The sequence below is a fragment of the Malus sylvestris genome, chromosome 14 (genome assembly GCF_916048215.2).
Source record: "Malus sylvestris chromosome 14, drMalSylv7.2, whole genome shotgun sequence".
Classification (NCBI taxonomy): Eukaryota; Viridiplantae; Streptophyta; class Magnoliopsida; order Rosales; family Rosaceae; genus Malus; species Malus sylvestris.
The window spans coordinates 659,085-686,699 of NC_062273.1; the positions used below are offsets into that span (position 1 = coordinate 659,085).

General features: G+C 35.9%; 3 protein-coding genes across 6 annotated transcripts; 1 reads left to right on the forward strand and 2 right to left on the reverse strand.

Annotated features, from left to right (window-relative positions):
* Positions 1-2,121: 2,121 nt before the first annotated feature.
* Positions 2,122-6,365, reverse strand: LOC126600080 (protein XAP5 CIRCADIAN TIMEKEEPER). The gene is made up of 13 exons (XM_050266600.1): positions 6,230-6,365; positions 5,565-5,790; positions 5,276-5,341; positions 5,101-5,165; positions 4,876-4,988; positions 4,397-4,475; positions 4,211-4,287; positions 4,065-4,126; positions 3,825-3,956; positions 3,671-3,724; positions 3,467-3,532; positions 3,211-3,285; positions 2,122-2,504 (listed from the first exon to the last, which is right to left on the reverse strand). The coding sequence occupies exons 2-13, from the start codon at positions 5,733-5,735 to the stop codon at positions 2,454-2,456; spliced, it is 1,011 nt and encodes a 336-aa protein (XP_050122557.1). The 5' UTR covers positions 5,736-5,790; positions 6,230-6,365; the 3' UTR covers positions 2,122-2,453.
* An 8,082-nt stretch (positions 6,366-14,447) lies between these two features.
* LOC126600082 (argininosuccinate lyase, chloroplastic-like) lies at positions 14,448-18,832 on the reverse strand. Of its 4 annotated transcripts, XM_050266604.1 has the most exons (8): positions 18,626-18,756; positions 18,165-18,320; positions 17,644-17,968; positions 17,168-17,548; positions 16,741-16,889; positions 15,680-15,971; positions 15,238-15,402; positions 14,448-14,996 (listed from the first exon to the last, which is right to left on the reverse strand). In XM_050266604.1, exons 3-8 carry the CDS (start codon positions 17,959-17,961, stop codon positions 14,739-14,741), a joined length of 1,563 nt encoding a protein of 520 aa, XP_050122561.1. In that variant the 5' UTR covers positions 17,962-17,968; positions 18,165-18,320; positions 18,626-18,756; the 3' UTR covers positions 14,448-14,738. The 4 variants fall into 4 exon arrangements, with proteins under 4 accessions (XP_050122561.1, XP_050122560.1, XP_050122562.1 ...); XM_050266603.1 differs by lacking the exon at positions 18,165-18,320 and having other exon boundaries at positions 18,626-18,832; XM_050266605.1 differs by lacking the exon at positions 18,165-18,320 and having other exon boundaries at positions 17,644-17,883; positions 18,626-18,786.
* Positions 18,833-19,723: 891 nt separating this feature from the next.
* On the forward strand, positions 19,724-26,801 carry LOC126600083 (protein RRP6-like 2). Its single transcript, XM_050266606.1, has 14 exons — positions 19,724-20,524; positions 20,729-20,884; positions 21,459-21,617; positions 21,693-21,776; positions 21,977-22,056; positions 22,179-22,229; positions 22,658-22,766; positions 23,453-23,535; positions 24,135-24,180; positions 24,502-24,589; positions 24,698-24,867; positions 25,159-25,443; positions 25,539-25,640; positions 25,980-26,801. Exons 1-14 carry the CDS (start codon positions 19,829-19,831, stop codon positions 26,613-26,615), a joined length of 2,745 nt encoding a protein of 914 aa, XP_050122563.1. The 5' UTR covers positions 19,724-19,828; the 3' UTR covers positions 26,616-26,801.
* Positions 26,802-27,615: the final 814 nt, after the last annotated feature.

The window sequence follows — 27,615 nt, forward strand, 5'->3', positions numbered from 1 at the left end:
GATATCGGCCCCGTCATTAACGGTGGCCGGAGTTGAGAGATATGGCCGGGTCGAGTCATGGGTCATAGGGGATCCAGTTATCTCTCTCTTCCATTTTTCCCTCCTTTCTCATCTTTTCCCCCTTCATGATTGGGCCATCCGAACCCTCCTTTCTCTCTTTTCTCTACCTCCCTCTTCATCACAACCACACACGTGGCATTCCCATTTCTAAAGAAAATCTGGAGCCATTCAATTTAATGGCAAAATCATTATTTTGCCCTCAACTTCAATCATTATTAACTTCTTCGTTATAACTCCGTTTCACGAATGGTTTTCACCTATGCACTCGTAGGATCAAACTCTATCCAAATATGTTAAGAAACATGACAAATTATATGAGGATAAAATTACATTTAGCACCCCCAAGGCATTTTCGTCATTTCCACTTATCGATAAAAAATTCCACATAATCACATATTTTAAATTTTCCAGGGTATTACAGCAGAGCTTTTATACTAAACAAGAGATAGCTTTTTTAAGGAACTATCGCTAAAAATGACTGAATTTGAGTTGATTTCAGCTTTTGGATGCAAATCTAACTTGAGAGCAGAGTTTGTATATTTATTTGTTTGATTGGTTAAGTGTCTTTGTCCTCGTTGTCTTTTCTTCCTTTTATAGGCAGTTTGGCCCTACTGCTGTAGCTTTTGATCTTACCCGAAAGTATTTGGAGGGTAGCGAATCATCAACTTATTACTTGTAATGCCACTGGAAAGTGTTTTTTGGCTGATAGTAGGTTAGTCTCCATCACTTGTTATTTCAATTATAGAAACGTGGTATGTACCTTGGCTGAGAAAGTTTCAATTTGCTTCTGGACTTAGTGTTGGGCTTCGGGCAGATCTATTTTAATTGGCATCCTTGGGCTTTATTTTCTTCAAGCCCAACATTCAAATATTAACCTAAACAATTTGTTCCAATTAACATTATGACGTGTTTACAAAATCGGAACGGAATGGCAAGAAATGGAATTGCATTCTTTTCCAGGCATTCAAGCCGTTTACTAACATTTCCGAAATAAAAAACAAGAAGAGGTCCACTTAAAATTAGAAATTGGATCCCTAAATCTCCCGGAATCAGATCCCCTAGATGGAGGTGGTATTTGGATTCCAGGGAGAAAGCTCTTCTAGGAATCCAACTTTTATACCCAAACTACCCCCATATCTTCTACCTCCCCCTTCGTACTTGTGACTCTCTTTGCCCAGTCTACCGACTCCCTTGCACGTTCACTAGCTTAATCACAATTCTGGATGATTTTGTGCTAGGATGGGCTTCGAAGACTGAGTTGGTGGAATGGGTTGTCGTTAGCGAAGAACGGGTTTGAAACTCGTTTGGTGCCACATCTGCCAATTGAACAACACTCTTAACACTTGGAATTGAAGCTGCAGTGGTGGTGAATCCACTGCTACGGTGGTTGTGGGGTATATTCCAGTGGTTGTGTGGTTGGAGTGAGATGGAGGAAGATGGAAAAATAAGAGGGGGAAGCTGAAGATGGTTGGTTATGATGGCGGTGCAAACTTTACGAGAAAGAAGAAAGATGAAGAGTTACTGGGGGATTGCAAACGGAGCAAGGATATTTGATGGGTGGAATTTTTAATTAATTAGTATGAAATTAATTTATTTATGTAAGGTCAATTTAGTAATCTTAGTTTTAATTCCAATTAAGTGAATTAGTAAACAACTTATATGAACTCAACATCATTCCTATTCCGATTCCAGACAATTTTAGTAAACAATTTCAACAAGAATCCGATTCTGATTCCACCTCAATCCAATTCATTCTTAATCTAATTCCTCTCAATATGATTACGAACGCGCCCTTAATGTAGGGCGCCGGCTTCTCTTCCGTCTTCAGCAACCGCTTCCACCAACCTCTCTGCTCCTTCTGGATCGAGCAGAGAATGTTCCGGAACCCAGTTCGGGTTTTGCAGCGGTCGGGGGTTATTGGACCGTACGGTTCCAGAGTGAAGTGAAAGGGCTCGCCTTTGACCATTTTATTCTCCAATATTGCTGTAAGTAAAAAAATGACTAGTCGACTAATAACGTTTGCAAGCAGCTCGTACCTTTTTACCAAAAAAATCCTTAATCTTTCAGGAACGTTACCATTTCTAAAAGCATAAGCACAACGTCTGCCATCTTAAACATCTCCACAGAACCTCAAAGAAACTAAATAGCAAATGAACGAAGCTCCAAATGCTCGTAACAGATTTCGTTACAGTTCTGATTAAGGTGTATACAATCTGCTAACAACATTCTGTTAGTCTGATCTCTGTTTCGACCACTAAGTGAAAAGGAAAAAAAACAAGGAGCTGCAGTAACAGAACCTCAACCCTCTAACTAATAGTGCTGTGCAGCATACGAGGAACAACTCGCAACTGTATTCACTTCAGTCTCCCATGTCTGTGAATTGTGATAACGAATCAGTCCCCGTGGATTGTGTAACGCTCCCATTTCTTCGTTGGATCATATATCTGCCATAAGAAAATAGATAAAACGGGTGACTAAAAAGAACGCTGAAGATCATAAACAAGTACCCAATAGTAGGGTATCTCTGTAAACAGAAACATCAAGGAACTTAAAACAGGGAAACATCGATACTGGAACATTACGAGAGAAATGATGCAAACTTTGAAGGAAACATCACAAGAGGTTTATACACTTTTAAGGTGGATATATTGTCACTCAAAACCAAAAGTGAACATCCCATATTGCTATAAAAGAATAAAGAAGCACGAAGCCTCATCTGCAAGTCTATGTTTGATTTTGGCTACTCAAGTATATTAAACCCATCTTATATACTTGGATGAAGTAGCAAAAAGGGTAGGCAGTGATCCAAGAGATATTAGAGAATTAAACCCCGCTCCCATACTCAAATTTATTTACCGCCCATGCTGGTGGACACAATAATGTTAACCCACGTAAAAATAAAATTTATCAGCAACATTCAGATATTGGTTTCACTACATACACAGAAATCGCATACTCAAAAGCATTGTAGTTAATACTCGAGATAAACAAGTTGTAGAATGGCATGCAGTGTAACACACTATCAATCCTGTCTGCAGTGAAAAGGCGAAAGGGACACTTTATTGTCGACATCTATCAGACATACATACTATATATAGCACACATCTAAGAATACAGAGTGAGAGAGGGAGTCAGAGAGAAAGAGGGTACCTCCCATCTGGAAGCAGGGAAAATATGCTTGTTCTTCTCATACCAATGCCTCTCAACAACCTTCCCAGCATGAGACTGCCACAAAAATAAAAGCAGAGATATAAGAATACGAAGGGAGCCATGTCATTACCAGAAATAGATACCTGAAAAGTATAAGCAAGCATACTCAAGCCATGGTGATGCTTGTCTTTCATTTCTTTAGTATTGGAAACTTTCTACGTAATAGAGGATTACTAATAATGAAACGACAATTTACCTCATCCTTCTCTATTGTAGCATCAGCAATTGTTCGCACATCCTCATGCACATCAAAATGAAAAAGCTATACAAAATACAACAGAATATCGTAATGAGTTACTATCAATAAGCACATCCTACAATAATATTTCAGACAAACTTAACCTTAATACAATTTTTCCCAAATGACGGAAGAAGAACAAGAAGAAATATTGAACATTACCGGTCCACTTTTGCCCCTAGCCTTGTTTACAATTAGCTCATAGAAACTATGCTGCTGTACTTCCACAATCATGACACAAGTGATGGGAAATTAATTAGCAATTATTCAGTAAAGTTTCCACCAGGCAAATGCATTACTAACAGTTTTTTCTTACATGTGGAATGATAAGATCTTCTTTTACATATAGCAAATTCTCCACTGAGGTGGTTCGCACCTCTCGAAACTCAGGTGCAAGTTGCTGTTGAACAGCCTTAAGGAAATCTCCGATTTTATCACCCTTCTTTACCTGAACGGAAATAAACAGAATATGAAAAATAATGGAAAAGGCGATAGTTTCAATTTTAAAAGAGAAATCATGAAGGGAAAACAAATGCAAGTCAAGCATGTTACTTGCCTGTAGCACTCTCCTATGCCCAGTTCCATCCCAATAGCTGTAAGTAATTTGAAGTGACTCCCCTGAAAAAACACGGTAAAAGTTTCTTTCAAAACTTCTTACTGGAAAAGGAGAAAAATAGAGAAAAATTAGAAAAGCAAAATTACTTCTTATTTTATCCTGCTCAGTCTGCCACTGCTTCCGCAACCTTTCACGCTCAGCTTGTTCCTCTGCCTCCCGCTCACTGAAATAAATCCATAGCACCTCTTAAGTTCAAATGTTAGACCAAAAAAGAATCAAATAAGAGGGAGGGATATAAAAGTTTTTGAAAGAAACATAGAAAAATATTACACCTATCTGGCAGAAAGCTGGTCTCCACTGTAGGATCTTTCCCAAGTCTACCACACTGTAATCTTGTAGCCTCCGTGCTTTCTGTAGAAAAAGCATAAAATCAAAATGAGAGAACAAGAATCAGTATTAAGTTTCTAATGGGCATCCACAAAAACACTAGATAAGAATACCCTTAAGTGACCACTAAATCATCAAGTATCAAAATATACGCTCTCGTCAAAAATTAAAATGGACTTCTATACAAGAAAGTTGCAATATATATAAGTCTAGATCTACATCTAAAGTTCATCAGGGGAGAACGTGTCAAATAAAATGGTGAAAAGAAATGTCAAATCAATCTACAAAATTCCAAATCCAAACAATAAACTTCAGTGATGGTCGGTCATAAAAAAAATAAGAACAATATGCGTCCTATGAGCAACTTAAGGCACTGTATAACCAGAATAATTCTTATTAATTCTTTAAGGAGAGAAGTTCTTACTATTTTCTCCACCTTCCTCTTCAATTCCAACCTCAACTTCATCTGCAAAGGATAATCGAGAACTCCCCTTTATCTTCCTCTTCTTTCGCTTTTGTAATTGGAGTTCCTCCTCCCTGAATTATAAAAGGAAAAACAATATTAGACTGTTGCAGACATTGACAAATATAAACACTTTCAAATGTTTATAAGTCAAACAGCAACAGAGTCCTCAGTTACGAAACTCACTCTTGTTGTAGCTTCTGAAGTTTCTCCTTCTCTTCCTCCTCATATTTGTTCTTAATATTTTCTTTCTACAACATAAATTGACAGTACAAGCACCGCATTTTAACCATCTTATGCTTCCATTAGTATAAGTAAATTTAAAAAAAAAAAAACAATGCTACTGTTTTATTATATTCACCTTCTCCACATACTGCTCCCTTGTAACCAGACCAATGGTTTCTTTCTTAAATGCCGTCTCAAGAATCTGAAATATCAAACAATAAATCGTTAATAAATGATTAAAATTCTGTCTATACAAACTTGCTATCATTATCTATTTAATAAGGACAAAAAGAAAAAACTGAATGAATAATTGCACAATTTTCATGCTTATCATTCACTGGTAAAACAGAGATAACTGACACTGAAGTATATGAGCATGGGGAAACTTTAAAACCCTAGATATGAGTTCGATTTCAAAGACAAACCTCAGAAGTACTTGATCCGAACTGGAGGAGACCCGGCTGGCCATTATCGGAGGCCGACTTGCTTTTGAGCTCATGAATTTTCTGGCGCTCGGCTTCTCTTTGCTTCTCGAGTCTTCGAATCCTCACGGCATCTTGAGCCGTGCCCACATATCCGTCTCCCATACCCGACATCTTTTCCTCTCTCTGTATTCAAACCCCTACCCCTCCTGGTATCCCTTACTTTGAACTGATAAAATACATTAAGGTTAATAATCTGGGTTCTTGACAAAAACAACTCCTCAGCATAAAACTACTAGAAATCTGACCCGTATTATTAAAAAATTCCATAATTTATTTCAAATAATTAGGAATTTCAGCATAAAATTAACAGCTTTAGCACTCGTGGATTATAAATTTGAGAAATTCCATGCTCAGAACTTGAACACAACTTGTTGTGATTAGGAAAATGTATTAATTTAAATGTCAAGTAGAAGTTAGCCACTCAAAGCTCAAATATATGTTTGCCCTAAACAAGGAAGCAGGACTGACTGCAAATAATAAAACTCGCTCACGAACGCATTTGTCTCAAGAAATCCGCACTCTTAAACCTCAATTAGCAAAATTTAAGCCATAATTTAATCCTAAATTAACAGAAAACAATCAATGATTGAAAGATGGTGAAATACCTGGGTGTGTAGAAACGAATTGAGGAAGAAGAAGACGAGCCGAAAGAAGAATCCGAACGATAAAAAGGAGGGAAGAGAAAATTAGAGGGAGGTGAAGGTGGTTGCGAAGAGAAGTGGGGAGTCATTTTAAGTAGGTTACGTGGCGACACGTATCAATTTATTTATTTATTTCACTCAAATTAAAATACGCGACACGTATCAAGTTCGTTATTTATTTATTTATTTATATTATAATATAAATAGTAATACTATGTTATGGTATTTTTTATAGGAGAACTTAATATAAGATCAATTTTTTTGAGTCAATGGTAGGAATAGTCTAGTTTATTAAAATAAATTCAATTCTTTAAATTTAATTATTTACTTATCAATAATTATCTCTTCAATGATAAAATTTATTATAAAAATCAAATTTCTTCCTAATTATCTCTTTAATTACTTCTTTTTATTTATTTATTTTTGTTATTTCTTGTTCTTTCTCATGCTTTAAACACCATTTATAGATTTTATTTTTATTTTTTATAATCAAACCATATCACAGGTTAATTGTATTTATCTACTTATATAACATTTTTTTTTTATAATCAACTTGTCACAAATTAATGTGTCTTGCTTGTGGTATGTCATGATTTTTTTTCTACCTTCTAGTTAGGCTTCATATCTCATGTATACATATAATATACATTCATATATTTGTTACTTGAGTTAGGGTATAATGTTTCGCATATAGATTTATGTTAGTATATTAGTTTTTTTGTTATAAGATATTAATTAGATTTGTTGGAGTTGGAAAATGCATAATATTAGAAGATTTTAATTGATTTTTAATTTTTTAGAAAATATAAAATGAGTATAAAAGAAAGTAAAACATATAATTGGATAACTGGACTCACTCCTAAAAACATTATGGGCTCGTTTGGACGTACTTTTAAAATGACTGAAAGCGCTTTTAGAGAAAATGTTTTTGGATCTCAAAAGTACTTTAAATGCTTTCTACAAGAAGCATCAGTTATGTGATTCTTCCAGGAAGCACTTTAAGTGCTTTTCCAAGATTTACTAGCATTTTTACTAAGGATTGTTTCTAAAAATATTTTCACCAAAAACGCTTTGAGTTATTTTAAAATCATATCCAAACGAGCTCTGTATGTTTTTGGACCTGGATCTAAAAGCCTTTTTTTTATGGAGTAGGATTCTCTCCTCTCCTATTCTCATTCACTTTCCTCCTCTCCTCTCACACTTTGCTTTTTGTCTTATTGTCTTTATGAAAAAATCAATATAAGATGTTAACATGACTTAACTGTAAACATTCAATTATGAGGGGAGGGAAGGGGAGAGAGATTAGGAGATGAGAGAATCTTCCTTCTTTTTTATACATTAAACGGGGCACTACGACCTAGGCACTCTAACTGAACAGGTTCGGCAGAGTTTTACCAATCATATCCTATTCTAATTATTTTTTTAGAAAACTTCATTTTAATCCCTAAATAAGATTGCTTTTTCAATAATACCGTATGTAAGATTAAAAACTAAAAATAGTCCTCCATGTCAGATTATAGTATTCCATGTCACATTTAATCATTTTTTAATAAATTTATTGCATTTTTAGTTTCCCTATTTACCCTTATTATTCTTTAAAACCAATTAGAGAAACAAATATATAATTAATTTTTCAAGAATGCTTAATTAACTAGATCCATAATTAACATGTTTGTTATAACATAAATCTCCATGTGTTATTCCAATCAAGGAACCCAGAAAACTCAGAAACCATGATCAAACAAAAAAAACCAGAAAACTTACAAACCAAAAATCTTGTTGTATTCGGAAGAAAGGAGAAAAAAAGGGCTTTTAGATGCCAAATTGAAGGTGAATCCAGAGATAAATGAAAAAAAAATACAAATTGAGAAAATAGAATGTGAGATCACAACTTAATTGATCGTACCGAATTAATCGAACATACACTATATAGTACCTAACCGACAATACCGAATGGATAAGACCTAATTGATAGTACCTAAATGATTAAGGTACATTCATATAGGTACTATGATTTAGGTGCATTCATATAGGTACCATGATTTAGGTGCATTCATATAGGTACCATGGTTTATGTGCATTCATATAGGTACCATGGTTTATGTGCATTCATATAAGTATCATGGTTTAAGTGCATTTGACTTGGTACTATGATTTATGTGCATTTGACTAGGTTATATGATTTAAGCACATTAGGACATGGTTTAAGTGCATTCGATTATGTAAAATATATGATTTGGCTATTTATATTTCCTCTGTGCTTGTGATAATGAATCATTTGAATTAGGTATTTGTTAATTCTTGTTAGGTATCACTAATATTTTTTTGAATTATGTTTATCATTTTAGAAAGTCAAACAATAATCAATGCCAAAAAATATGGAGCAAATTAAAATCAAATATTTAATAGGGGCATTATAGGAACCCAAAAAACGCATTAAATATTTCAAAACAAGAAAATATAAATTTTAATATTTATGCTGACATGGAAATTTAGTCAAAGGACTATAATGAATATATAATCTAACATAAGGTTTTAATTGAATTTCAATCTTTATTAAGGATTAAAATGGAGAAACCCCCTTATTTTTTTTCTTTTTTCCTTTGAATTTTTTTCATGCGTACTTTATTCGAGTAACCATTGTTAGATTCAAATATCTTTAGATTTATATCGTTGATTTGTTTATATTTAATATTTGACTCATAATTTATCATGTTCTTCTTTACTGAAACTTATCTTGTATACAATACAACATCTATGTATATTGACCAAAGTATAATGACTATGTATTTTACATTAGATCTTAATTTAGTGATATTTTTCTTTCCAATGTGGAAAAGATATTCGAATTCTACTCCCTTAATGGTAAATTGAAGCAAAGAGCATGAAGGAGGTTATATATGTTATTTGGTTATTCGACACTATGACATTTGATGTAAACATTTCTATCCATATCTAATAAGATTAGTCCATCGTTTGACAAAAATAAAAAAAAATAAAAAAAAAATTCAAGGGCTTAATTTAGAAGTACTTTTAAATAATTAAAAACGCTTTTAGAAAAACAAGTTCATAATTTTGTTGTGTGTTCTCTATTTTGTAAACTGCATTTTCTTATGCCTTGCCAAATGCCATTTCAAAATGTAGAGTAGTGTCTTCAGACAAGGCTGTATCATGGTAATCATTATTATTTTTTGGCTGTTGGATTCATTAATCTTTTGGTTTATCGTTCATCAACAAAAAATTACAATACAAATGCCTTTCAATATTGATCTGACTTGTACCCTAACTTGTGTCGTTGCTTTAGAAACTTAGTTATGATTAACCTGAAGAACACAAATTTGACTTAGGACGAAGATTAGATGTACCCTCCGGGCGTATCTACTCGAAAATAGTCTTACATTTTCGAGGATGTCACGGTAAGGGCAACTCAAACAAATTACGCACTTTCTTGCATAACAAGGCGCCGTCATTGATGGGAGGTTAGGTCATCTCCAACCGAATAGTCCAGAGGGCCAGGGGCCCGAAAATAGCCCTAAAATCGTCTCCAACCAAGGGCTCGGGAATCTGGGAAGGCCCCACAGAATTTCAAAGGCTGGCTATTTTTTTTTTTTTATAGTTTTCCTATTGTCGTCGATTATAACCGACAGCATTAAAGAATAATTTTTTAATAATGTCGGTTATAACCGACAATAATAGGTATTCATAGGCAAATTTTTTTTATTTATTTACTATTAGTGTCGGTTATAACCGACACTAATAGTTTGAATTTTTTTTTAATATAACGGCTAGCTGACTCAGCTAGCCGTTGGGTTTTTTTCTTAATTTTTTTTAATTTTTATTTTTAATATGGTGAAGTTCTTTCAATTCTTCATTTCATTTGCAATATTTCCTTCAATTTTTCAATAATATCCTTCAATATTTTTTCAATAGTCAAGTTGAGGTGTTTTACCTTCCGTTAAGTTATTGAAGAGGGGTGAACGCCCAAGAACTGTAATGTCATTTTGGGATCCAGGGACTCCAAAGAAAGCATGTCAGATTCATGTGTCATATGAGGCAACCGTCTCTAACACAACAGTTGGCTTTCTCGACCTTCCGCTAAAGCCTCTTTGCCATCCGGTGGAACAATTTTTCCAATCCCAATGCATGCAATCTAATGACCCTATCATGCTCGGAAACCCACGGTCTTCAGCTTTACGAAGGAGCCGATTCAGATCTTCTTGATTTGGCTCGTGGATGTACTCGTCTTTGTAAAGCTGAACAATTGTGTCACAAAATTCTTGAAGAATATCAAGGCATGTAGACTTAGACATACCATGGGTTTCATCAATCGAATCAGCTGGGGAGCCATAGGCCGTCATTCGGAGTACAACAATAACCTTCTGATGAGGTGAGAAACTAGGGCGGCCTGCTCTGTCCCGCTTCTGTCGAAAGTAGGGATTGACCTGTTGGACATCACAAAGTAAACGCTCGAAGACATGACGCCTCATCCGGAAGCGACGTCTAAAATCCTTTTGTGTACACCGAGTTGGGGTCGAAGTAGTTGTTCATCAGATTGGCATGCATCATCGCTCTGTTTCGTGGTTTGTAAGAGCGACCAGCAATAGAGCCACCCCATTGAGGTTGTTCCTCACTTGGCTGACACACCATGGTCGCAGCTAGGCCTGGCAAACGGGTCGTGTCAGTCGTGTTCGTGTCGTTTTCGTGTAACACCTGTTATCTTAACGGGTCGTGTCGTGTCACACCCGTTATCTTAACGGGTCCTTAACAGGTCGTGTCACTTTACCCAACGGGTAAAGTGACCCGACCCGTTATGACCCGTTAAGAAAAATATATTTTTTTTCTTAAATTTGCACATACCACACATTGCCACATAAATATTACTTCAAAACATTAAAACACATTTGTTGTTTAAGTACTACATCTACACTCGAAAATAAGAGCCTAATAAAAAAATAATACATACACTACTAATTTATTACAAATTTTAAATGTGCAAGGATATGCAAAATGAAACAGTTTTTGTTTTCAAGGTTGTGAAATCTTTCTCAAAAGTTTAAACCTCAATTTACAAAATCCTCGATTTACATCGATCATCATGAAATTACATTGGAACTTTGGCTTGATCTATTGCCTTCAAGAGTTATGTTGATGATGTTTTCAGTAAGGTTTTCCACGTCATAACTATCTTCTACATAAACTAAGCATAGAAAAAACCAAACATTAAAAATCATTCAAATTATGAGAAGTTTACCAAAATAATTATGAAAAAAAATAAAACAATAGTACTATACCATACTTTTATTAAGTATAAACATAAGATTTTGTGGTATCCACTAGTGTAAATATTTTAAATTGAAGATCGAATTCAATCATTGTATTCATATAAGGTCAAGGAGTGTATTTGTAAAAAATCATCAAAATCGGAGTTAAATTAACCGTTAAATTGTGATTTTTCGTTTATAACCGTCGAAAAGTTTTGTCCCGTTACGTGCTCTCTGAATGTTTGTTTTTTGCAATTTTTGGCGTATGCGATCTCGAAATATATACAAACATGTTTGACGGTTGGATCATTGAAACTAGTTTCGTAGAATGAGTATCCCATCAAAACAATAGATTCACTAATACTTAAGAGTTTGTTCATACTTTTATTAAGTATAACATAAGATTTTGTGGTTTCCACTAGTGTAAATATTTTAAATTGAAGATCGAATTCAATCATTGTATTCATATAGGGTCAAGGAGTGTAGTTGTAAACAATCATCAAAATCGGAGTTAAAATGACCGTTAAATCGTGATTTTTCGTTTATAACCGTTGAAATGTTTTGTCCCGTTACTTGATCTCTGAATGTTTGTTTTTTGCAATTTTTGGTGTATGCGATCTTGAAGTATATATAAACATGTTTGACGGTTGGATCATTGAAACTAGTTTCGTAGAATGAGTATCCCATCAAAACAATAGATTCACTAATACTTAAGAGTTTATTCATACTTTTATTAAGTATAACATAAGATTTTGTGGTATCCACTAGTGTAAATATTTTAAATTGAAGATCGAATTCAATCATTGTATTCATATAGGGTCAAGGAGTGTAGTTGTAAACAATCATCAAAATCGGAGTTAAAATGACCGTTAAATCATGATTTTTCGTTTATAACCGTTGAAATGTTTTGTCCCGTTACTTGATCTCTGAATGTTTGTTTTTTGCAATTTTTGGCATATGCGATCTCGAAGTATATATAAACATGTTTGACGGTTGGATCATTGAAACTAGTTTCGTAGAATGAGTATCCCATCAAAACAATAGATTCACTAATACTTAATAGTTTATTCATACTTTTATTAAGTATAATATAAGATTTTGTGGTATCCACTAGTGTAAATATTTTAAATTGAAGATCGAATTCAATCATTGTATTCATATAAGGTCAAGGAGTGTAGCTGCAAAAAATCATCAAAATCAGAGTTAAAATGACCGTTAAATCGTGATTTTTCTTTTTATAACCGTCGAAAAGTTTTGTCCCGTTAATTGATCTCTGAATGTTTGTTTTTTGTAATTTTTGACGTATGCGATCTCGAAGTATATACAAACATGTTTGACGGTTGGATCTTTGAAACTAGTTTCGTAGAATGAGTATCCCATCAAAACAATAGATTCACTAATACTTAATAGTTTATTCATACTTTTATTAAGTATAACATAAGATTTTGTGGTATCCACTAGTGTAAATATTTTAAATTGAAGATCAAATTCATTACTTGTATTCATATAGGGTCAAGGAGTGTAGTTGTAAAAAATCATCAAAATCGGAGTTAAAATAACCGTTAAATCGTGATTTTTCGTTTATAACCGTCGAAAACTTTTGTCCCATTACTTGATCTTTGAATGTTTGTTTTTTGCAATGTTTGGCGTATGCGATCTCGAAGTATATACAAACATGTTTGACGGTTGGATCATTGAAACTAGTTTTGTAGAATGAGTATCCCATCAAAACAATAGATTCACTAATACTTAAGAGTTTATTCATACTTTTATTAAGTATAACATAAGATTTTGTGGTATCCACTAGTGTAAATATTTTAAATTGAAGATCGAATTCAATCATTGTATTCATATAGGGTCAAGGAGTGTGGTTGTAAAAAATCATCAAAATCGGAGTTAAAATGACCGTTAAATGGTGATTTTTTGTTTATAACCGTCAAAACGTTTTGTCCCGTTACTTGCTCTCTGAATGTTTGTTTTTTGCAATATTTGGCGTATGCGATCTCGAAGTATATACAAACATGTTTGACGGTTGGATCGTTGAAATTAGTTTCGTATAATTCGTATCCCATGAAGTTCAATGGTGTGTGTGTTTATATATATATATATATTTATTTATTAAGTAGATTTAAATCTATTTATTTTGTATGTATAATTATTATAGTTTTTAGGGGTATAAAATTTAATATATATATATATATATATATAATTATTATAGTTTTTAGGGGTATAAAATTGTTAAATTAATATATATATAATTATTATAGTATTTGTTTAGGGTTATAAATTATTAAATTAATATTCTGCTTATCGTGTATCGTGTTACCCACGTGTATACCCGAACAAACCCGTTATCTTAACAGGTGCTTATCGGGTTACCCGATAACGACCCGTTTCGTTATCGTGTCGACCCGAACACCTGTTAATTTCGTGTCGTGTCGTGTCGGGTTATCGGGTCGTGTCAGGAATTGCCAGGCCTAGTCGCAGCCATGGCTGCTGCTATATTTTGTTTGTTGCGCCTTACTTGAACTTCTTCATCAGACTCCTCATCTTCTCGTCTCATTTGCGCTCATTTTGCTTCTCTTTTGGAATTGGATGAGGACCCCTAGTTGGAATCTGAAGAGGATCCAAAGTTGGAATTCATTGCAAACTTGAATTGAAAGAGATTGAATTTAAATGGATTGAGTTCAAAGTTGTGTGAATTATATCCCAATATCCACCATATTTATAGCAAAAAAAATTCAAATCCAACGGCTAACTGACGTCACTTAGTCGTTGGATTTGAATTTAAGTTGTAGTTTTTAAATAATAAATTATGTTTGGCCCTATGAACATTTGGCCTTCGGTTGGAGACGATTTTTTGTGAAATGACTAAAACGAGCCCTTTGGCCAGCCATCGGTTGGAGATGGCCTTAAATGCCTTGTGTTTAACTCCCTGTACATTTTGTATCGCATTCTCAATAACTGTTCAAGTACTCAACCAAATTAGAGAAAATAATTGTGAATTGATCCAACCAGAACTTAATGGAACAACAATCTGATCCTTCAAATCTAACATACTTCCTGAGAGAAGTTCGCATCTTTCATACTCGCTAACTCCAAGTATTCAAGACTATTCGTTCCTCAGCGAAGCACTACTTCAAAGCGTCCAGTGAATGTGTTCCTTATCGATGTCAGCGATCCACGTTATCCATCTCTAGCACCATAGTTTGTCAGACCCCTCTGTTGATTTCAAGTTTTGTAACCCAATGATCAAGCTGACTGGCGACACATGCTGACCCTGTGGAGCCATACGAGGAGAATTTCTTAACTGAATTCTCTACTCCAAGAAACTCATATACATCCTTGTCAAACACTGGATCAATACTTTTGAGCTCATCGACACTCAAATCCTGCAGCTGGCAACTTTTGGAGACGCACACGGCAACTGCCCTCCCAACTATGTCATGAGAAGTTCTGAAAGGTATTCCCTTTATAAAACAAGAAAAGCAACTTCAGTAGCAATTATTGACAAATGTTATGAATTACATGTGATCGTAAAACACGCAAATAAAATGGGCCGTTGAGAACATTGATCCAAGAATTTGAATAGTTACAAAGGACAGCTTCAGCTTTAGAACAGCATATCCAATCAAGAATGATGATTTCAAGTCCAAGAAGTTCTAAGCTCGTCATAATTGGCAAAAATGAAAGTTAGTCAACAGAACTTGCCTTTTTCACAAGATAATCAGCAAGCGTTGTGGCATCAAGGTGACCAGCAGGTAAACTCTTTTGTATTCTCTCCCTGTTAAAGGTAATGTTCTGTGCAAACTCTGCAGATACTTCAAGCATCCCCAATATTGTCTTCACGCTGTCAAAGACAGGTTCCTTATCTTCCTGTCTCAAGGGGAAAAGAAAGAACCTTCCGCAATCATACTCAAAATATTGCAGGATTAGTAAAAAGACCAATGAATTTTATACACTGTAAGTGCAAGCGGAATAGATCCTTTTATGTAGCATTGTGTTCGTGTATAAGTAAAGTAATATGCATGCAATATCCAACTAAGACCTTGGCTGCAGGCCCAAGAACGTAAAGAGTGAACAGACCCAACTAGACCCTTGCCTTTCTGTGCTGATTGCATGTGAATTCAAAAAAGAAGAGAAAAGATTATACCTGCAAATCACGATTGTAAGCAAGGGGAAGTCCTTTGCACAATGTGAGAAGGGTAACCAGGTCTCCTACTACTCTAGCGGACTTTCCACGAACAAGTTCCATGGGATCTGGATTTTTCTTCTGAGGCATGATACTACTTCCTGTTGAAACCTTGTCACTTGGCGTGACAAATCCAAACTCCTCTGAAGCCCACAGTACCCACTCTTCACCAAGCCGGGAGAGATGAATGGCTGTGATGGCATTAGCAGAAAGAAACTCCATGACAAAATCTCGGTCTGACACTGCATCAATACTATATTAAGAAAAGAAACTAATTATTAATCGGTGAAAACCGAAAAAGAAGCATGTAATACACGACCAACCAGAAGACAAGATTTAGACCCAACAGATGGCACCACAAACCACTAACACTCATTAAACTGACCTCATTGGGCATACCTAATGTACTTGTATGGCATCACAGCAAAGGGGTGATGAATGTATGAGTTGAACAATTGCGTTTTCCAATAGTGGATAAAGATTACTAATCTTTGCCATTGTTAATGAGAGAAAAAAAGGAAAATAATCATCAACCCTAAGTTAAAGGAAAAGATAAGCCAAGCCAACCAAGGCAACATAAGCCACAAGCCGAGCAGCTTCGCAACATGTGCTACTTCTAGTTGAGCATCATTTCACATTGAGCACCGCCTCATATCGAGTATTCAGTTCTAGACGACATCTAGTTACTTCGGCCCACACATGGACTGAATTTCAAGTCTCCAGCCAAAAGACTCTCTTAACTGAAGACTTGAGGGACTACTGTTTGTACCATACTTAGGGCCTCCCAACTATAATCATGTATGTTGCAAAGTCTCACATGCATTGGAAGGAAAAACGGGAAAAGGGGACAACATGAGAATGCCATGAAGTAATTGACTAATGTGTTAACTATTGGCCAGTATATAACATCATTTGCAAAGTACCAATGAAACAGAAAGGCAACATAGCTCTATGCTGCCGCACACTAGCACAAGTCAACTTCGATCCCAACCAAAGAGTCAAAGTCAAACCAAGGGACGTACCTGTTCCTCATAGGAGCAGTAAAGTCTAAAGCATCAGAGGTCATAAACCGATCAATCGGAAGTCCAGTGCCGGCCAATGCACAAGCACCTAAGGGGCAGAAATTCAACCTCACTCTACAATCTAGTAAACGGCCAGCATCACGTTCAAGCTACATAACAAGAAAAAGTGCCAAAATTAGTCTCTTCCGAAGGCCGAGGATATACTACAGCAAAGAAAAGTACTCCATAAGCAACCAACATTTTCAATTTTAACATGGTAATAACAACTAATTGACAAATTCATACACAAACCAACTATCAAGCCACTATAAACACTACAAACAAGGTATGATTGCATAGCAACTACCACAATACAAGGGCCACAAACCATATAAATATATGTTAATAATTAAAGAATTGCATCGTGCAAAGCCATACAGATACAAACCTGCTCAACAAACGCCAAGAGCAAATGCTGAAGCAGAACAGGCTGAGCCCTTTGCAAATGCGTGTAACCAGGAACGATAACACCCTCGTTCTCCATTGCCAATTTGACGAGCGAAAATTGAAGATACTTAATCTTCACTCCAATTGCATCAATCGCGTCTCGGATCCACAATCGAAAATCTGTCAAAACCTGATCGTTTCGACTCCGAGCCGTGTGGAGCTTCTTAGCCGGTTCGCCGATCAAATCAGTCAGCGCTGCCTCAATGTTCATGTGCACATCTTCTCTGTCGGTCCTCCATTCAAACTTGCCACTCTCAATTAGCCTTTCTATCTCGCTCAGCCCCTTGTGGATGCTATCCCGGTCATTAACAGTAATCAATCCCTAAACATAATAAAAAATAAAGCTTCCCCTCAGACCAAACAGAACCTGGAAAAATAAAACTTAAAAAACCAAAAAAATGAGAAAAGAGGAATGACCTGTTTGGCTAGCATGGAAGCGTGAGCCTTGCTGCCCATGATATCATGCTTGTAAAGGGCTTTGTCGAAGGAGATGGACTCAGTAAATCGTTCGACAGCGTCAGTCACGCTCTCCTCGAAGCGGCCGCCCCAGAGCTTGGCCTCCTTGGACTTGGTTTCAGTGGATTGGGCCTGGGCAGCACATCGGACCTCCATCTTATGCATTGGTTGCAATGATGTCGTACGGAAGGGTCCAAGGTTCTTTGGGATGAAGTGGTCATGCGAGGGAGAGTAGAGTGAGAGTGAGGAGTTGAAAACAGCTAAGGACTCCATGTTCATGTACACTCTGTGGTGGTAGATGAAGAATGAATGTATGGGTGGTGACAAATTCGAACAAATATGGAGACCAACTTGTCCAGCCGTTATAAACAAAAGCCACCATACATAAAACATAAACAAAAAACAAAAAAATGCTAACAATCAGAAGTAATTTTTACAAATTTTCAGAAATGGAAAACGAAGAACGAAAAACAGAACCTAACCTAATGTATTCAATAGTGCAAAGGGTAAGAGAAGATGGTCATGGTCATCCCAAACACTGGAGATGAATCCTTTCCAAACAAGAACAAAAAATGGCAGTCGAAATTGAGCAGGGACGGATTCAGGTTCAAAAAACGGGTGGACTGAAATCCGCAAAGCTGCCGAGCTCAATTACAAACCCAATTCAGAAATTAGAAATTAGACATTTATGTGAAATCATCCAAAGCTTTCATCTTTACTATTAACTGACCCTTTTGAATCCCTAAAAGGTTAGGAATTATGCGAAATCAGAAACTGGGCAGTAATTAAAGTCCTCAAATCCCTAAAAAAACTATCAACTAAAAACCCATCAACATTGATTCCTATATCCAAAATCACTATATCAGAAATCAGAAACAATCATAAATGAGTTTACAAGAAAAAGGAAAAGAAGAAGACAAAGATAATGTGAAGAAGGACTTACAGTTGCCGGAGGAAGGACGGAAGGAGGGTGGAGTCAGATGCTGGCGGCGCAGACAAGAGGTACACTTCTAAAACTACTGATGGCTTGATTACGTATCCGTAATGTGGAATTGAATTCCGATTTAGGAATAAAAAAAAGCAGTGGGTTTACATAAATTTTGGAATTTAATTCCTTGGGTTGGTGGAATTGGATTCCCCAGATATAGGTGGTAATCCAATTCCTGATTGTTTGGGTAATCGGAATGATACTTTTGTTTCCGTTATACCCTCACTTACTTTTCCTATTTTCAAGATTATCCTTTATAAACCCATTAAAGTATATAAAATATTTGATTTGGGACAAGGACATTTTAGTAATCATACAGGTTTGTATTTCGATTCTGCTGAATTAGTAAACAGCTTTATGAAATTCTATTCCGATTCCAGAACATTTAAGTAAACCGCTTCGAATCCGATTTTGACTTCTTCTCATTTCAACTCATCCTCAATTCAATTCATCCTATTTTTATTACCGTTACGTAAACGCGCCATGAGTGTTCAAAAAATATATACTTGAAGGTCTTTCGAATACTTGTTGAATGTTTGGTAAGAGTTTCTTTTATATCTTACAAAGTGTTTTAGATAATGTACCTTAGTCATATCTCGACAAGTTAAGTAGATAACACTCGACAAATTTTTTCAATTTATCGCTATGTAGGATTCAACAAAATACCTCAATATATAAATTGAAAATCTTTTCATATTTTGCACCTTGTTTATATTTGAAAACTTTTACCAACAGCTACAAGTATTATAATTTTTAAAGGATCTTATATTTATAACCGTTATATCAAATTTTAATAGTCCGAATCATTTAATTTTTGAGCTCAATTCATTTGAGTCCGGAGACGATCCGGTTCCGAATTTTGCATAACACTGCCAACAGGCATATTTATTTGTCCTTGTCCGAGTAACGTACTTTCCATTTTTGTGTGACAAAAATCTCATGCATTAATTATGTGGGCAAAACTGAAAATTTACTCGCACATTCTTCATCATCACGTGCATCATGCACGAATATCACGTGACATCCGGCGTTAGGTTTAGGTTTAACAAACAACGGCCAATGAACGAAACATTGGTGATCACCTGGGAAGCAAAATTAACTGTAAATGAAGCCCTAGCAAAACCCTAACCGATAAAATCCCCCATTTGCACAACCGCCATGAGCCATGACGCCGTGACCGTGGACCAATCTCCGCCGCCGCAGACGAAGTCCGACGCCCTCCAAACCCTGACCAAAGGCCCTCTCTCCTCCTCGATTTCCAAGCTCTCCGGCTCCTCGCGATTCTTGCCTAACAGCAAGGACTTCTATTTCTACCGCAACTTCGACGAATTCAGAGTCCCGATCGAGCAAATCACCAAGGAATCGCAGACGATGCTCGGCTCGATTGGCTCGTCGGCGACTGTTTGGGGGAAACCGATGGCTTTCCCCGACGACTTGGACGACGCGTACGATTGGCTCGTTAATGTGAACGACGAGGCTCTGGAGAGGTTTGACTCGTCGGTGGACGAGTTCAAGATTGTGAGGAAGGAGGCGGAGGAGGCCAAGCGGCCGACGAGTGCGGCTATGGACACAGACGATGGGTTTCAATTGGTGTGTGGGAAGAAGAAGAAGGGGTCTACTGGATCGGCAGCGGCCAGTGGAAACGATGATTCAAGTCAGGTCTCCTCTGCGGTGAAGGTGGCTGCCAAGGACAAGAAAACTGCGGTCGCGACGAAGCCGAAAGTGCCATTTCATATACCGAGCATTCGGAGGCCTCAGGAGGAGTTTAACATTTTGGTTAATAATGCAAACCAGCCGTTTGAGCATGTTTGGTTGCAGAGAAGTGAGGACGGTCAACAGTTTCTTCATCCCCTAGTAAGTCATTACTTGATCATGTTTTGGGTTTTATGTATTGAATTCAGGGTGATTTTATGTTGGGTCTTGAAAATTATTTAATTTTTGATAATTTGTCTTACACTATTTTGGGATTGTGCTGTTAAACGACGAGTATGTATTTAGAGAAAAAAAGTATGCTTGAGTATGTATTTTTTCTAATTAGTGTGTTGTTAATGAATAAAGGAGAAGCTTTCTGTTCTGGATTTTGTTGACAACAACATTGGGGATGTTGAGTCTGTAAAACCGGCTTCATTAGAGTCCACGCCATTCAAGCTTGTGGAGGAGGTCAAAGATCTGAAAGAGCTCGCAGCTAAGCTCCGTGCTGTTAATGAATTTGCGGTAAAATTTGACTGCAATGATCCTTTTTTTTTTCCTTATGTGAAAGTTGATCTCCATTTCGCAGTCAACTCCATCATGGTTAAAGTTATTTGCTTCTGCAGAATTTTGTTGTACTTGCAGTCACTATGATTAGGCAGATTTGATGTTGCTGTCCTGTCATCCATTTTATTTAGTGTAGAATTCATGGTTGTATTCATAGGGACTTATAGCATTATAGAATATATTCCTAGACTCACAAACAGTTGCTTGTGATAAAATAGCACAACCTGAGCATGGTATTAATTGATGTCAAATTGGTGTTGTATAAACATTTGTGTGATGTTTGTTATGTGAGCATATATTTCCATCGGTTTTTTTTCTTCCAGTTATTCTGCTTCTTTTAACCTTTTCCATTTCATCCGCAACATTGCTACCTATGTGTACCCTATATTTGAGTTTTTCAAAAGGTTTATTCATTCATAGCTGCATGGAATTGCGAAGTTGGCATTTCATTGTTATGATTATTTCATTTTACTTAACTTTGCATTTTGGCATTCATTCCCCTGTATTTTAACTTCTATCTTTTGCTGTATAGGTCGATTTGGAACACAATCAATATCGATCTTTTCAAGGATTGACTTGCTTGATGCAAATTTCAACTCGAACCGAAGATTTTATAGTAGATACTCTGAAGCTTAGAATTCATGTTGGGCCATATCTTAGGGAAGTTTTCAAAGACCCTGCCAAGAGAAAGGTTTGTTTCATGCCCATTTGCATTTCTACCTTCGTAGCATATGATTTTTTCTGACAATATTTTACAATTCATCAGGTGATGCATGGAGCAGATCGTGATATCATGTGGCTTCAACGTGATTTTGGCATTTATATCTGCAATTTGTTTGATACTGGCCAGGTGATGTACTTTGATTCTTTGAAGCAACTGAACGAATGGATTTTCTTGTCTCGCAAAGGAATTTTTAGTATCTTTTCCTTTATCTGGAAAAGAGTACCATGATTTTTACTTTTGTTCTTACGATTTTAGCTTTTCTACTTGAAATATACTTCTTTATTATGTGTTGCTAACCAAAGACGACCAATTTATTTAATCCTCAGGCTTCGAGGGTGTTGAAATTGGAGAGAAATAGTTTGGAGTATCTTCTACAGAACTTATGTGGTGTTACTGCTAACAAAGAGTAAGCTGTTGCTATTACTCCGATTTCTTTAATCTTCTAAATGCTCCTAAATAACTTTCTCTCTTTACATTTGATAGATTCATGTGTTGCTTCTTTGATTTTAACTACTGTTTCTCCTGCAGATACCAGAATGCAGACTGGAGATTACGCCCTCTGCCTGAGGAGATGGTCAGGTAAAAATGTGAATTGTATATGTTTAAGTGAGCAACTCAGCTAGTATTAGTTCTGTTGATAATATTTCATAAGTCTCAAACTGTTCAATCCTAATTTTATAATCGACACAACGTGAAATTTCTTTCTTATTTGTATTAGAGTTATTTGACACTTGATTGTTTAGGATCATCTAGTGCGGCGGTTTCTAGTAATTCGAAAATTAGTTTTAGGATTAAGATTACGTCCAAATTGAAACTTGGAGTAAGCAATGCATTAAGGGCAGTCTTCATGCATCATAAATTTATTTTGCTTTCTTGTTCACATGATTATTTTCGCCTTTTGGGTGTTTATATTAATAGATATTTTAGATGTTGCATTCTCATGTCCATTCCTTTTAGAGTTTTTTTTTATTCCATGTTTATCTAAAGAAGTTTTCTTTTCTTGACAGATATGCCAGAGAAGATACACACTATTTGTTGCATATGTATGATTTAATGAGAACACAGTTATGTCTGCTGCCCAAGGAATCAGAAAACTCTGACACTCCTTTAGTGGAGGTGTAGTATGAATGATGATCACATGCTCTTCTTTGTTTTGAATATGTTCTTTTTGGCTCTCGCATTCTTTACAATTTTAACACTTTTATATATTGTTACCCTTTGTACAGAACTGCTAGTTTTGCCTATATGAGACTGTATTTTCATTATTGAATTTGCATATTTGGGTTGGCCCCTAGCCATGTTTCTTGGCGTTTAGAATATATAATACTAGTTTGGTACTGAGGTGAAAGTGGGTATCAAAAAAAGCTGAGCTTAAAAAGGTGTTTGGTAAACACTTAAAAACAGCTTATTTTCACAGTTTTGGGTGAAAAAAAGCTGAAAATGTGAAGCAGCAAAAATGAGCTTATTCTCACATCACAGCAGAAGCAGTTTTTTTTTCAAAGCACAACAATACCAAACCAGCCCAACTTTTATTTGTTTTTAAATTCCCAAGACGAATTTTGTAGCACTTCTGGAATATTTATTTCGATATTCTTTTGTTTATAGCATCTGCAGATGGATTACTGTTTGAGTTGGTGTTTTATTGTGTAGGTATCCTTCTAGTATTTTGTGATCTAAGTATTCTTTCATATAGAGTAATTATGTCTTGATGGTAAATTGGTTGATACATCTTAGGAAATTGTTCTTCCAATTATCTTGTCTTACATATTATAAGTTTTTTTTTAATTTTTTTTTCCTGACAGGTTTACAAACGCAGTTATGATATATGTATGCATCTGTATGAGAAAGAGCTTTTGACAGAAAATTCTTATCTCCACATATACGGGTATGCTTTTATTTTTTGTGGCCGGGCAAATGTTATCTATTTATTTATTTTCTTTTTCTTTTTCTATTTTTGGTATTTGGGTAATTTTTTCTGGTCTTGGCCATGACCCCTCTCCAATCCCCCCAATCCTCAATTTCCCTAGTGCATGCTTTTGTTTTGTTGACCAAAATTTCTTTCAAAGATTTTTAATATTATTACACGCAATTTTTAGGTTGTTCATATGCCTTGTACATTGTTAATGTTAGACTAGTTTTTCCCTCAGAGAGCGCACATCTTTTCTGAATTTCATTGTTTAAGCCCACCACAACTCTGTACCAAATATCCGTCATCAAAACAAGGGTTTACCTCCATTAAAGCTCCATTAGAAGTTTCATATAAGTTGGTAGGGATTGTGTAAAAATCTTGTGCCATCAATTAAATTGGTGAGATGACCTTGTTGGATTATACTATTAATTGAGGAAATATGAATATATGATGGGAGGGAGTCCAGTTCCTTTGTCCTTTCTATAACTATGTTCATGAATAGGAATTTTGTATGCATTACCTTTGTTTATATTTTATAATGACTTCAATTTATATTATTTACTATTTCGATGCAGGTTGCAAGGTGCGGGTTTCAATTCTCAGCAGCTTGCCATTGTTTCCGTAAGATGCCTCCATATTTTCTTTTATACATTGTTCAAATTTTAATGTTGGCTAATCTTCATTTGAATTGTAGTATATCTTATCTACTTTCCCAATATGATTCTCATTGTGCGTTACTTCTAAACTATGTTTAAATAATGAGTTTTTACGTAAGAGGACTAGTTAAATATTAAATTATTTGGCGCAACCATAAGTTGATAATCTGTTTCTTATCGAGTAATGTCATATGTACTTATGTTAGACGAGGAACTCAATTGATTAATGCTCAGTTTTAAAGGTTATACACCACTTATACTTTATTCATTTGTTAAATGGTTTCAGGGTCTTTGTGAGTGGAGGGATGTTGTTGCTCGTGCAGAGGATGAAAGTACTGGCTATATATTACCAAACAAAACTCTTCTTGAAATTGGTATTACTTGTACTCAATTCCTTGTTTTTCAAGATCATTATTAATTCTTTTCTCTTTTTACACAGTAGACATCCGACTTATTTACTTTTACTTTTTTGTCTGTAAAAGCTAAACAGATGCCTGTCACCACTAGCAAGTTAAAGCGATTGGTGAAATCAAAGCACCCGTACATTGAGCGTAATCTTGGTTCAGTTGTTAGTATCATTAGACATTCTATGCAAAATGCTGCTTTTTTTGAGCCTGCTGTCGAACATCTGAAGGTGGCACATGCAGGAATGGTAAGCCCTATGTTTAGTTGTTTGGTGATCATGAAGACTGGGCATTCATGTTTGCCTTTCCCTATTAGGCTTTCATTCAGGTTACCTACGGAATGTTATGAACAAAAATCTATCAATTTCATGTATCGGGTCGGGTGCCATTTAACTATGCTATCATGATAAAATCACTGTCCTTTTCACCCCTTTCATTTTCAAATTTATTAATTTTGACAGTAGTCCATTCTTCAGGTGTTTGGCGATGACTTTTTTTTTCTTCACTTTTATCTATAGTTAACAGTACACTTTTTGCAGGCATCTGAAGAGAATATATTGGTCAATGATGGATCTGAAGCCTTGTTACCGGATCAGTCTGTCAGCAATTCGACTAATGGTGATGTATCTGTAGTTTCACCCCCGTCTCAGCAGCATGGAATGGAGTATAAGGGGATTGCATTTGGTGCCTCTGAACTTGTAAGAAATGGACAAGGAAACTCTCCTGAAACTGGCAGTCCCATTTCAGTGAATCTTAGGCAGAACAGTGTTCTGGGGCAAAGCAGAGAAGGAAGCAGCAATGCCTGTTTATTAGATTCAGCGAAGGTTGACATCCATTTGCTTCTTTTGGATGTTTTATCTTGTTATATTTCTTGCTTGTAGAGCTCTAGTGTTAAAATAGTTGTCTATTTCTGTTGTAGGTTACTGGAGTGAGTGTTCAGGTGCAAAAGAAGCCCAGCCGTGCCTTTAGTTCACTGTTGGGGAGTGCAGTTCCAAAAAGGAAGTTCGATGTCGATATAAAGGTTAGTAAGAACACTGCTGTAAATTGTATGCCTGAAATGGAATAGGCCATCTTTGTCTTGTATTACTTGCAATCGCAGCTAGGCCTAAATCTTGCGCGTTACAAGTCGAGTCAAATAGAAATATTGCAACCACAAATGTCTTGTTATATAGATTGTTCACCTTCTACATCAAGCACTTAAGTGATCAGTAACGGTCCTTTTTTACGTTGTCAACTGAATCATATATTGGTGGTGGTTTTTTTTTTTTTTTTTTTTATATTTAAACAGCTAAATTTCCATGGAATCTTCTTTGGTAACTCGGTACATTATTAACTCTTGTGTTCTTAATTTTCTTTCTAGGGCAAGGAAGATAATAAGTTGGAACAAATTAGATCTTCAGTGAACTTCCCATTCCACTCATTTTCGGGCGGGAGTGAGAAATCCAAACCAACCTTGGAAGCACGAGATAAAAGTTCAGAAACTCCCCATTCTGAAGGTCCGCTTACTGCATCACCCTCTGGTTCTGGTTTAGGTGACATCATAACATTGGAAAATGATTCAGATGGAGGTGAACCGGTAGATGGTTCCTCAGAAACCAGAAATGAGCCGGAGGAGAATGATTCGGTACCATCTGCTTGGGGGAGGGATGGGGAAGACGAACCCGTGTCTCTCTCTGATTTGTCGTCGAGCTTCCAAAAATGTTTTCAGTCGCTTAACCAAAACAGGAAGACAAGAGAAGTGGAGAAGTCCCAGGAATCTGGTGGTTTGCAGGTGAAGCCTTTCGACTATGAGGCAGCAAAGAGTCAGGTTATATTCGGAGCTAAGCCGGTCAAAGAGGCTGGAGCTGCGGATGGTGTGAAGAGCTTAAACTCAGCGGGAAAGAAAAAATCTTTAGCTGCTCTAGTTTCAAACGACGATGGGTCAAAAGAACTAGGACAGGGTAGGCGACGCCAAGCTTTTCCAGCAACCGGAAATAGAAGTGCGACATTTCGATAAGTTTCCGGCATAGATTTGTTCTGTATTATTGTAGGAATGACAGAATTTTTCATGTAGTCGAAAGAAATGCAACAAAATTGAAAGTTAAGAAAGAGAAGTAATTGAAAGTTATGCAATTGATCGTAATTAAAAAATGTGAACCCCGTCAATTTTAAGTTAATGCCTATTTCTAAATTTCTAATCAAATTGTCAAATTATTCTAGTTAATGGATTTTGTTGCTTGAAATGAAAGCTAGAAAGTCCTATTGCATTTTTGGACCAGTCAAAGTTCCTCAATCTTTGGCGATATTTTCTTATGTCACTATTTTATCACACGGCAGCCTTTCAATCAAATTATATTTTATCAGGCGGCAGTCTTTCAATAAAGTCATTGCACTTTCTGAACAAATAAAAAGTATTTATTGGATCGTGACGCTCTTAAATTGAATATTAGAATGTGTATCCTCTAGTTGCTCTCTTAATGGATTTGTTGCTTGAGTACGTGAGAGAATGTGTATCCTAGTTAATGGATTTGTCAAATTATTCTAATTAATGGATCTGTTGCTTGAAAGCTAGACGCAACTGAATGTGTATCTCTTCTTTTTACGTGTAATGTGAGAGCGAGACAAAAGCTGATACATACTATTACATAAAAGACATTTTTATTATTATTTTTTCTGATAGATGATAGCGTTTAATGTATTAAATTGTTAGTGGTCAAAGAGAAAGGGAGATTGACATGAATCGCACCCACATTAGGATGCATTAGCATAATTACAACTTTCCACTGTGGTAAAATACCATATGCAAAGACATGTTTACTTAAATGCGAGAAGGAAAGAACATAGAAACATGCCTTATTCTTGATGTTTTAATATTTTATTACAATTTACAAGAAATCTGACAATTTTTCAAATATGTATGTTCGTAAACAAGAAATAGTTACGAAGTGAACTGATTCACATAATTGTTACCAAAATCCAACAACTTCTTAGAAGTGCGACATTTCGTTAAGTTTCCG

Excerpts from the sequence above, each read along its gene's own strand:
- LOC126600083 (XM_050266606.1), top strand. The coding sequence starts at position 19,829 with ATGAGCCATGACGCCGTGACCGTGGACCAATCTCCGCCGCCGCAGACG. Across the intron at positions 20,525-20,728 it reads AACAGTTTCTTCATCCCCTA|GAGAAGCTTTCTGTTCTGGA; the intron begins GTAAGTCATTAC and ends TAATGAATAAAG. Across the intron at positions 24,590-24,697 it reads CAAAACTCTTCTTGAAATTG|CTAAACAGATGCCTGTCACC; the intron begins GTATTACTTGTA and ends TGTCTGTAAAAG.
- LOC126600082 (XM_050266602.1), bottom strand. The coding sequence starts at position 18,075 with ATGTTTTATGTATGGTGGCTTTTGTTTATAACGGCTGGACAAGTTGGT. Across the intron at positions 15,972-16,740 it reads ACTGCTCCTATGAGGAACAG|TATTGATGCAGTGTCAGACC; the intron begins GTACGTCCCTTG and ends TTCTTAATATAG. Across the intron at positions 15,403-15,679 it reads CTTACAATCGTGATTTGCAG|GAAGATAAGGAACCTGTCTT; the intron begins GTATAATCTTTT and ends CCCTTGAGACAG.
- LOC126600080 (XM_050266600.1), bottom strand. The coding sequence starts at position 5,735 with ATGTCGGGTATGGGAGACGGATATGTGGGCACGGCTCAAGATGCCGTG. Across the intron at positions 4,476-4,875 it reads AGAGGAAGGTGGAGAAAATA|AAAGCACGGAGGCTACAAGA; the intron begins GTAAGAACTTCT and ends CTTTTTCTACAG. Across the intron at positions 3,725-3,824 it reads AAGATCTTATCATTCCACAT|CAGCATAGTTTCTATGAGCT; the intron begins GTAAGAAAAAAC and ends GTGGAAGTACAG.